At 28.5% G+C, this 11,864-nt stretch overlaps 1 protein-coding gene across 1 annotated transcript; it reads left to right on the top strand.

Moving 5' to 3' along the window:
• Nucleotides 1-4,561: 4,561 nt before the first annotated feature.
• LOC111033252 (ribosomal RNA processing protein 1 homolog) lies at nucleotides 4,562-10,630 on the top strand. The gene is made up of 7 exons (XM_022313912.1): nucleotides 4,562-4,952; nucleotides 6,538-6,617; nucleotides 7,080-7,388; nucleotides 7,449-7,631; nucleotides 8,461-10,077; nucleotides 10,151-10,268; nucleotides 10,339-10,630. The coding sequence occupies exons 1-7, from the start codon at nucleotides 4,760-4,762 to the stop codon at nucleotides 10,509-10,511; spliced, it is 2,673 nt and encodes an 890-aa protein (XP_022169604.1). The 5' UTR covers nucleotides 4,562-4,759; the 3' UTR covers nucleotides 10,512-10,630.
• The last annotated feature ends 1,234 nt before the right edge of the window (nucleotides 10,631-11,864 follow it).

Raw genomic sequence — 11,864 nt, 5'->3', positions numbered from 1 at the left:
AAGTTAGACTAACTTGAGTAGACTATAATTCTAAAAAAGCGGGTAAGTGGATGTCACTCTGCTGTACAGTAGGATACAAGTGGGTCACTGTATAATGGATGGAATTAAATTTGAATTCAATGATACAATATCATTGTATAAGAAAAACGATTCTGAGTGGAGACGGTATGTCAGTCTTTGTTTAAGACATATTAATACCAATATATCTGAGTCAAAATTCGAATTTTAAATGCTTATAAAAAAAAATTGTGCCTATGTATTTTAAATATTTTACAATTGCCATTGTAAAAATATATCAGGAGCCTTGTATTAAATTTTCAAGCTTTTTCGCCCAATAAATAAAATTTTATTGGTATTTATAGAAAAAAAAACTAAGAAAATTGAAAATTGACAATGTCCGTAAACATCTCAAAAAGAGTCAAATTATTTTCAAAATTTTATCGTGTTTAGAAAATGCTAATATCAACATTCAGTGAAATTTTCAAGTATCTACAGCCATTCGTTTTTTAATTACAACAAAAACAGAAAATCGTTACATGAGAAATCGAGTGAATATCAAATGTTGTAAAAATATGAATTTCAAACGCTCATAAAAATTTAATTTGACTTTCTTCTAAAAATTTTTTTTTTGATAAAGGTAGACAAACTTATGAGGAATCTTGTATTAAATTTTAAAATCTTAGATTTAAAAACAAAATTTTTTATGAATTTCTAACTTAAAATAATTTCCAAATTTTCGTCGTTTTTACGTATTTTGTCAATATTTGAACTTTAAATGCTTATAAAAAAAAACTGTGACTAAGGATTTTTAATTTTTTTCATCTGCCTTTGAAACAATATACTAGGAGCCTTGTATTAAATTTTCAAGTTTTTTTAACCAACAAATAAAATTTTATTGATATTTATAGGAAAAAAAATTAAAAAAATTGAAAACTGACAATGTCCGTAAACAGTTCAAAAAGAGTCAAATTATTTTCAAAATTTTACCGTGTATAGAAAATGCAAATATAAACAACCTGTGAACATTTCATATATCTACGGCCATTTGTTTTAGAGTTACACCAAAAACCAAAATCGATTTTGCGTAAAAATTCCCGTTTTTCCTTAATTTTTCTTTTGTTTTTCACGTCGCTTTTGAAAACCACTAGGAAATTTTTACTTTTGACCCCCCAAAAGTACCAACTAGATTCACTTTCCAATCAGAAAAGTTGCTGTTGAAGAAAATCGAAGCAGTTTTACTATCCTAAAAGGTGATGACAGACACAAAAAATAATTTAAAAAAAAAATAAATAAAAAAAAAAACACATATCATTGTAAAATCAATACATTCATCGTTCCACTCAGAATCTAAAAAGTGCATATAATATTCACAACAGGTTTCGAAAAATATTCATCATCAGGTTTAAAAATAAAAAAAGCTAGTAAGTGGATGTCATTCTGCTGTACGTTAGGTGTCCAAGAGGTCGCTGTAATAGATGGTATTACATTTGAATTCAATGATATCATTGTATACGAAAAACGATTCTGAGCGGAGACGGTATGTCAGTCTAGGATATTTTATATTGTTATTATTTATTATTAATATGGTAGTTGGAGAGTTGAATTAGTATTATTCTTAAATTATCAGTGATGCTGGAAAAATATTTATTACACCTATGTACAATTGGGCTGTTTTAGAACCAAATTACAAAAAATGGTAACTGTTATTCTTTGTATATATATGCAATTTTGTCCAAATTTGAACTTAAAATGTCTGTAAAAAATAACTGTATTCATATATTTTTTAGATTTCTTAGTTTTATGGAAAAAACTACTTAAATGGAACCTTGTTTTAAATTTTTAATCCTTAGCTATAAAAATTGAACATTTTATACATTTTTAACAACAAAATCATTTTCAATTTTGAACTTAATAAATATAGTCAAAATTTAAACTTATGCTTATAAAAAAAATCGTGCCTATGTATTTTTAATATTTTTTAACTGTTATTGTAAGTTGTAACAAGTTATCAAGTGTCTTGTATTAAATTGTAATGGTTTTTGACCTAACCAATAAAATTTTATTGACATTAATAGAAAAAAAAAATATGTCATATGAACAATTTTATAAGCTAAAGTTTGCTGTAACTTTTTCAATTCAAAAAAACATTCCGGAACTCAAAAAATAAATCATCAAACAAAATTTAGAATAAAGGGTTTTTCCAAAATTTTTTTTAGTAAAAACCTTCTCCTGGCAATTACGAACAATTAAAAAAAATTGAGCCAAATCGGCCCAGCCGTTCTCAATTGATGAATTGTTATACATTTTTGAATCCATTTTTATATATATATAGATTAATTTTTCTTTGTTTTTTTAATAAACCGTTTAAAACTAAAATGTAAATTCTACTTTTTTTCAATATTTCCAGCTATGATTAATTGCTATTTATTTTTTACTTAGCAGGCATTATATAATATGTTTAAAATCATTTTTCTTAGGAGAAAATTTGATTTTACATACTATTAACATAATTTTTTTATGAACAAAGGTGTGTGAAAAAAACACATTTTAGAGGTTTATACCTAGTGGATTTCTTAAAAATCTTTAGTTATAGATATAGACTTTGGAAGAAGAACTCGAGAACGTTCCTCAACTTTTAGGGACTTAAGTCCCCACTCAACATTTTTCCCATTTTAACCACGGCTTCTATATTTAAATGGCGCCCTTCGCCTGCCGGATACAGCCGTCAATGTATCACCTAAGTATAGTACCCTAACCCTATCACTGGAAGCTGTTTTTTTAATTTAAGGTGGTTTATACTATCTTCATATAATAATATAATATTAACTACCGTCGAGGTAGACTTGAAACGCTTTTGACATACTTCTTGGTATTTCGAGCTTAAAACAATCGCACTGGGCAACAAAAAATGTATAAATCGCATGAAAAGGATAATACCATTCATTTAGTTTTTTGACTAAAACTTTAGTTTTAAGAACATGTTAAATAAATATTTTTTACTTAATTAATACTTAATTTTAAAATAATAAAAATAGTATCAATAACATGACAAAAACAAAATAAAAAAACTTTTTAAATAGAAAAAAATAACTTAATAACAACAATTGATCCTTAATTGATACTATTAAGACTTAACCTTTTTTTAACAGTATATATACTTAGTCTTAAAATAATAGAGCTTGTATTTGTTTGGCATTGTTGATGTTACAAGTCACCCTAAATTTTTTTCTGTAAAATAAATCTTAACCTATACAATTAGAAAAAAATATTTGTAGACTTCCAATTACAAAACTCTGCCTTTGAAGTGTCCTTTAAAGTATAAAAAATATATAAATCTTTACAATTGACTTCAATCATCAAGATCTGAAGCACTTATATGAGACCAATGTTAAAATCGCTGTTATCATACACAATGTTTGGTTATTATTTTTTTATGTAATGAAAAGACTAATCGCATAGTTAATTATAACATTTACTATCACACAAATTGTAAATTTAATTTTAATGGTGGTAGAATTAAATTACATCATTTTCTCTCATATATAACCTGATATGTTTAAACTGTTTAAAGAAAGACCTAATCGTTACATTTCACCTCGCAGTTCCAAGTTACCTCGATTGACGGTTATTATACAGTACATAGTATATAATATATATTTTATACATCTTTAACTGTTTTTTCTATATTTGTTATTATAGCCTTTCTAGTATAAGTATAATTGTATAATTGCGCAATTGAATAACTGTCGCGCTAATGCCTAATAGCTATCATAGTTACCCACTAAAAGATAATTAAATTTAAAAAAATATAGTACCCTACCCAACTAAACCTAAGAAAAGTCAAAACATGAATATATTACATATAAATATAACAGAAATAATATAATATAATATAATATTACAGAAATTGCTTTTAATGTTAAATAAATTGAGTTGAATAGAAAAGCAGGGATTGATCATTAATGTATATAAAATATAATATACAATTTTCTTATCCATTGTTTTTATATTTGGCTTATTATTATTAATTATTAAATTATTGTTTTTTAATTAGGTATTTAATTTGTCATGCTTACGAGAACAATTTAGACAAATCACAAATGATGGGAGTATGACGTCTGTTGTACAATATATACATAAATACATTGTATTTTAATAATATGTTTTTATAATATTAATTTATTTTACTTGAGAAATTGAATTTTCGATTAAATAATTAAAATTATTGTAAAATATGCAGTAAAAATCAAGATATCATTTAAAAATGCGTTTACAGACAAAAATGTGCTCTTTAATTTTTAAACGTCAAATCCAGACACCTCAAAACAAATTCTGACTCTCTCCACAACCGTACCTATGCTTACAATGTGCAATAGAATAATAATAATAATTTAAATTTGTTGAAACATATTCGACTAAAATCGCGCGTCCAGTAAATATAACACAGACTATGGTATACTAGGTTAGTTTAGTTATAAGGTCTGTGGATTGTAACACGGTTAGAAATAACGGTCCGCGTAGTATGTTGTTGTGATAACACGTTTATCTGGATTCTGAACTATAGTTTATTTCATATTTTATCATAGTTTATCTATTCGTGCAACACACGTGTTCTAACTTAGGCATATAATTTATATTACTTTATAATTATAATTTTCACTGTTGTTTTCAAAATTGTTGTAACTATTATAGACTTCATTTACTTTCAAAAAATTGTTTTTAATTTTTCCCCCCCTTTTCTTTCCCAGTAATTTAAACGATGCCTGTAGAACAAATAATGGCTACTGAAACCTCCGAAGACAAAGTGGAAGTCCCAGAAGACAAAGTGAATTTGGTGGCAAAAGAGATAGAACTCACGAAGTTATTGGCATCGAATGATCCCAAAACTAGAAGTGATGGTATCAAACAAATTAAACAACTGTTACAGAAACATTCAGGAGACACGACTGATGGTTTGTTACATTTACTCTTTATTTACTTTATTTTGGTATTTATTACGAGGTGTCAGGTATCCCGTGAGAACTAACCCATTTGTAATATCTCCTGAAATAATGGAGATTTTATAATTCTAGTTTTTTAATAAGACTCACAGGGACAAGAACTACACATTTTTCATGTTTTAATTTATTTTAATGTTTAAGAAAAAAAGTTTGGGGATGTGCCAAGCCTTCCCAAATACGGACTATACAAGCCTTCCAGTCTATTTTCCTTCGCCTAATAACATCTGCTCCATGGTACGTCTGAAACCTCTCACTACATAAGGATCTCCAAATTGAAACAGTCTCCAAAGCACCCAAAAACTACTATAAAAATATACACACCAAAACAGCTAACCACACAAATCCATTGATTTCCAACTTGGCCAGTGACTTCAAGCCTAATAACCCCCCCACGTCCACTAAAAAGACACTAGTGTCTCGATCTCCTGAATCCCGAACTGCACTAATTAAAAAAAAATAAAACTCTCCCCCAAGCTAGAGGGTATCCACACTGGCGGGCCTCCCTCCTCGCGCCATTCATGTTGTTCCTTTATTATTATCAAATTTACTCATTGTATGCATATACATTACAGATTGTAAATATTCTATTTTATCTAATAAAAAAAAAAGTTAAAAAATATATTTTTTTATTTAATTATTAAAAAAAAAAATTGAAGAAAGCCTTTTTGTGAAGTTCATTTTTTCTGTAAGTATTAATGTTTCAACATTTTATTTTCATTAATTTCCTGGTTTTTTTAAATTTTTTCTAGTTTCGAGAAAAATTGAGTGCCACACTGAAAGCATTTGCTAGCCATACAAACACTTGGGTCACATTTGATACCACTATGTTGTTAAATAATTTGCAATTTTTCTCAAAATTAGAAAAAAAATTAAAAATCAGGAGATTTATGAAAATGAAATGTTGAAACGTCATTATTTTCAGAAAAATGAATTTAACAAAACGACCGTTTTAAAATTTTTTTAAAATATATTTTTTAACTTTTTTTCCAAAATATTTATAGTTTTTGTCCCTGTGAGTCTTAATTATAAACTAGAACTATGATAACTCCATTATTTCAGGAGATATCGTAAAGGGTAAATCCTCATGGAGCACTCTGTACCTATATTTGTATTTTTACCTCTACGGGATAAAGACATTTCTTCCTACTAATGAAATGTGCATTGAATATGCTTGGCATTAAAAGTTATAGTAAATCTTATTGTGGGACTGTTAATGTATTTTAAAACAATTTGATCAATAACGAATGAAATTATGGTTTAAACATTCCTATCTTACTATACTCTGTTCCATGAGAAAAGGTACACTTTTTTTCGTCCGTTGATGCGCATCTCCTACCAATTTCACCTTATTTGGCTAGCCGCAGGGTGGTAAAAGGTGGGGGAAATTTGGCCTCCGCTATGTTGACGGCGGCAGTCGGATGCGCGACTCGTGTACCTTCTCTCGTGAAACGGAGTATATCCTAATTTTAAGGTCAAAACGGAATATTATTTTTTTAGTTGGTATTAATTATAAATTATTACTTATGAATTTTTTTAGCATTTCAATTGAATGATTATTTGATTATATGGAGAGGATTATTTTACTTCATGTGGATGTCTGATAAACCACTACCTCAAGTAAATAATATTTTATTCTGTTTTAATTAAACCTATTATGTGTACATATATTTGACATTAGATACTCATACATTATTCGTCATCTGTTTTTTAAATCATTTTGAATTAGTAATTAAAACTTAAATTTCTATTATTTTGTACATCAATTTTCTACAGAAAACATAATAACTATTCAACATTTTAGTTATTATTTAAATTTTCTGTGATAATAAATGTCTTAAGTTAATAGTCACAATTGATTTATAGCCATATACATGATAATAATGTAAGGTCTATGTTTATATCTAAAAATCTAAAGTGTATCACCCCAGTTGAATCACTAAATACAGTGAAAGCTCATGCATTATAATAGTGGACACTTGTATTTAGTGATATAAATATATGTTTATTATAATATATACTTTTATATTTACTATTTACATATGTATTATACGTTAATAAAGTTTTCAAAAAAATTTTCAGGAAAGTGCTACTGAAAAAATAAGTAATCTTATCCATAGTTGCACTTCTTATAAAGGTAAAATATTATTTTTGGATGCATTTTTTCTCACCATCAAAGATGATTGGATGTCAATAAGTCAGCATCGTATTGATAAATTTATGATGTTGGTGAGGCGTTGTTTAAGACAGTTATTATTTACCTTTGTCAATTGTGATTGGAATTTGGAGTATATGAATAAATTTAATGAGGTTCTATATAGAGCTCTCAAATCGTTCACTCTTAGTTTAAGAACTCATTTACAAGAAATTTTCTTGGAAGAACTTGCTAAAGTATGTATTTTTGTTTGTTTTTTATGTACATAATTATTAATATTGTTATATATTTTTTAGGTAAGTAGAGGAAAAGTACCTTCTGAAGCATTGGTCATTATTTTAGATTCATTCCTACGTTACATTTCTGAGCTCAATGATTTTATGTTGATTAGAGAAGTTACCCAAAATGTATTTAGAAATCTTCTATCTCAATCACCTGATTTAGAAATGTTAGAAGCTAAGTTTGAAGCTTGGCGAAAAGTGAGTAATTTATTAATTTTTTTTTTTCTCAGTTTATTTTATTACATTAATTAAATTAGTGATTGTTCAAATCCAAACCATCCTCTTTTTATAAAGATTTGCAAAGCTGAATCAAACTATTTAAATATCTTATAATATTTATAATAATTTTAAAACCAAAGCATATGTATCAGCAAAATTTCAAATTTTATTTTTGAATAAATGATAGTTACATATTTTATCATAATTAAATTTACTTAATCTACTTAAAAGTTAAAATAGTCTTAAAATGTATTAAATATTATAGATATTGTGAAATAAATGATAACTTTAAATAATAATACTAATTATATAATATATGTGTATACCTACATAATGATGTACTTGTATTTGTACATTAATAATATTTCCAATAAATTGTAGTTTCCAATATTGTCTCTAAATACCTCAATAAGTACCTCAATAAGATACATTATATTTTCATAGTTTGACTAAAGAATTATCCCAGATGTAGGTATAGTTTGGTTTGAACATTAAAAATTTTTTTTGAATTTCAATCAGTTTGTCGAATCATTAACTTAAATGAACCTATATACTATATATACTCTGTTCATGTTAAGAAGCGACCCAGGCGATGACTAGTTTTCGTCAGTGACCGTCAGGCGCTTCTCCCACCTATAGACTCGTTAGGCTAGCGCTGCAGAACGAAGCCACGCCCATGTGCAGAAGTCGGCCGCCGAGGTCGCTTCTAAACGTGAACAGATCATAGGTTAAATGAACCTATATACCATATAGGTATTTATAGTATTGCGGTTCCATTGTATAATTTAATTCCAATATTTTATGTTAGATGGGTAAACCAGGCAAATCATATAACGACTTGGAATTAGTTGAAGGCGACATAGCAGATGATGATTCCAATGAAGTAAATGACAATCCATTAGATCCTCGTGCTGGAAATGTAAGTGTTGAAATACCTCGCATCAAGTTTAATCCTAAAGATGTAGCAAAAATTTTGAATAAATATGTAACTGAAGTTGATTGTACCAGAAAGTGTTTATTGGAAATAACTAAATTAATAAAATGGTATAATCGTTTGGGAGATGGTATACTACCATATAAGCCAAAAGACTTGAAACTCAATAGCCAAGTTCTTAAGCGAAAAAAGAAAAAATATTTATCAAAAATGGTAAAAGAAGGTGTTAAAAAGTTAGAAATGGTTGATTCTAAGATTAAAAAAAGTGGCCGTGAAGTTAGTGACCATAAAAGTCTTAAAGAACTTAATAAGATGGGCGAGATAGTAGTAGAACGTGGAAAAATTGGAAAATCTGTGTGGAAAGTAAGAAAGTTTGATAATGTCAATGCATTGAAAGAGAATTTCAATTTAAATGGGTCATGGACAGTATCTGAAGAAACAAAAGTTGATGATATTAACACTGTGTGTAGTAATGATGATGAACCACCACTTCTGGTGCCTGCTGGATTTAATGTTGAAGTTTCAGAGACTCCAGAAAAAACACCTACTAAAGTTCAGAAAAAGGTTTCTTTAACCCCAAATTTCAAATCCTTAACAGTTGATTCATCTCTTAAAGAAAGTAATTCCAATAAACGCAAAAGTAAAAGTCCAATTTCAAGGATGAATGATGGATCAAATAAAAAAATTATTCAAAAACAAAATTCTCCTCTCATTAAAACTGGTACCCCTATTGTTTTAAATGCGAGTCAGAACAACAGTTGGTCAGTATCTGCAGATAATGAAGGATCTGCATCTAAAAAGGTTAAAAAGAGCATAGAGTCTGCTAAAGCATTACAAGCAGTAAATGCTTCACCTTTGAATGATAAAAGTTTTACACCAGATAATGGAATTGAAGAAAAAAATCAAATTGATGATTTAGTTATATCTAAACTAAAACGACGTTCTAATGAAATTAATATAAATTCAAGTCTAAATGAGAGTTGGAGTGTGTGCAGTGATGAAAAACTCAAATTGAGTAAATGCAAATCTCCAGTATCAAACACTGCTAATGAACCAAATAAGAAAACTATTCAAAATTCAAATTCTCCTTTTGATAAGATTTGTTCACCTAATATTGTAAGCACAAGTAATAACAATAGTTGGTCAGTATCTGCTGACAATGATGGTTCTGCATCTAAAAAAGTTAAAAATAGCAACGAACCTAGTAAAGTAGAAAAACGTATTTCATTAACATCTGTAAGTACACCAGATAAGAGTTCCAAGAGCCCTAAAAGCCCTAAAAGTCCAACTCCTGAACAAAGAGTATTGCGACGAAGAACAATTATTATTCCCAAGAAGAAACCTGATGGACAGAATGAAGGTACACCCAAAAGAAAAGTGAAAGAAACTTCAGCCACTAAAGTGTCGCAAAAACGTAGGAAGACAATAGCAGGAGAAGAAATAAGTATGTTAAAACCCGAAGAAATTTCGAATAAGGCACTTGAAAAAGTTGTAAGTTAAAGTAATTACCTAGGTATGATGTTACTTAAAATTTAATTTGATTTATTGATTGTGTTTAATGTAGCGAAGTGAGGTTTTTGAGGATAGTTTTGGTTCTCCTAGAAAAAGTTCAAGGCTGTCAATTAAAACTGATTCTGCTAAGAAAAGAGTTGAATTTCAATTGAAAAACAATGTTGAGCAAGGTAAAAAATGTTTGTTGCATCAGAATTTCTTGTAATTGAAACAATTTTTAATTTTATTAATTTTTTTCAGAATTTATGGAGTATAGGACATCGTTAGTGACTAAGCCTCAAAATCCACATGATGCTTCGAAACAGCCAGTTCAAGGAGTTTTGAAATTGACACCGGATGCAAACCGCATAAATCCATTTTATAAATTCACCAAAAGCTCTGCAAAAAAAAATTCTAGAAAATCTATTATTTAGTTAAATATAATAGTACTCGTTTTATATAAAATAACAACGCCGTTGGTTATAATCATTGGTAATATTTAATTTATATAACTTTTACTTTGACAAACTTTAATTAAAGATATTTCTCAAAATTCTTATACAATAACATGTTTTACAACACTTGCCTATTTACAATATTATGTTACTTTCCTTTATGAATATTACCTAAGAGCCTAGGTTTTAAGAGGCTTGTTGTTTAGAAACAGCTTTTCTAAATTGCAATTGAATAAAACTGCGAGTCACCAGTTTACCACATAACAATTCATTTTTTCATAACACTTAGGTACATCAATTACTGGAATCTAATAGAACATTTTAAATCATGTCAAGACCAATTACATCCTCAACAGAACACTTCAGCATCTTTCTTATTTTAATCCTATTGGTGGTTTTCATGAACGTGATCTTTAACATTTTTATCAGTAGGTACATTTTTCACTAATATCTGGAAATCAGGTATGATGTTCTCAGTGTGATCACTAGACCCAAATGTTAAATTTAGTATGCTTTAAACATTTAATGTGGATGATTTACCTGGAGCATCAGCACGAGATGCTGTTAGTTGATGCTTATATTGTTTCCATCATAAGCTGAGTATTATGATTTGTAAAAATATAAATTATATTTAAATGTACAATATTCTTTAAGAGAACAATAAATTGAACGAAAAATGAGAACGCATTCTTAAAGAATCACTATTTAAGTTTGAATGACTATTATTTTGTTGGAAATTTGTATTTTGAACATTTGAGCACTTCATCCTTTAATGTCTTGACTAAATCTGTTTGATTTTTGGAATGTGAAGAAATGGTCTAAATGTGAGACTGTAGAATGTCAAGTACTTTAATTTCACATAAAAAAAACTACCTAATCTAACCTCACGGCAAATGGGTATATCCTCACGGCATAGGCTTGTCCGGACCTTTGACGCAGAGGGTGCAACCTGGCTGTCCTGGCTAAAGTTAAGGGGTCTATCCCTCTTTGAACAACAATTTTTGTGATTTTAAAATTTGTCAGTATTATAACTAATATTAAAAAAAAATGTTGTTATAGGCGTGTCCACGGGTCTTGCGGCAACACTGCCATGCACAGGCATGACCTGCGAAATTTGATCTAAATTTAAAATCTTTATATTCGGGGGCCATAACCCAATACCCTAACAGAATTTTTTATGTGGGCGGGGGGTGTCGTTTTGCCCTCCCCTGGATTCCAATTCCTATTTAACAAATACTATAACATCATTGACTCCAATCTATCTTGCGTCGTGCAACTTCTCAGCTTTGTTTTTACCAGACTTAATTTTGCAAAAGATCTCTCACAATAGCA

The sequence above is a fragment of the Myzus persicae genome, unplaced genomic scaffold (genome assembly GCF_001856785.1).
Source record: "Myzus persicae strain clone G006 unplaced genomic scaffold, MPER_G0061.0, whole genome shotgun sequence".
NCBI classification, from domain to species: Eukaryota; Metazoa; Arthropoda; class Insecta; order Hemiptera; family Aphididae; genus Myzus; species Myzus persicae.
This window is presented reverse-complemented; position numbering and strand designations above follow the sequence as displayed.

Bases quoted from the DNA above. Each gene is read 5' to 3' on its own strand.
- LOC111033252 (XM_022313912.1), top strand. From the start codon at position 4,760: ATGCCTGTAGAACAAATAATGGCTACTGAAACCTCCGAAGACAAAGTG. The intron at 7,389-7,448 runs GTATGTATTTTT...TATATTTTTTAG, and splicing joins TCTTGGAAGAACTTGCTAAA to GTAAGTAGAGGAAAAGTACC. The intron at 10,269-10,338 runs GTAAAAAATGTT...AATTTTTTTCAG, and splicing joins GAAAAACAATGTTGAGCAAG to AATTTATGGAGTATAGGACA.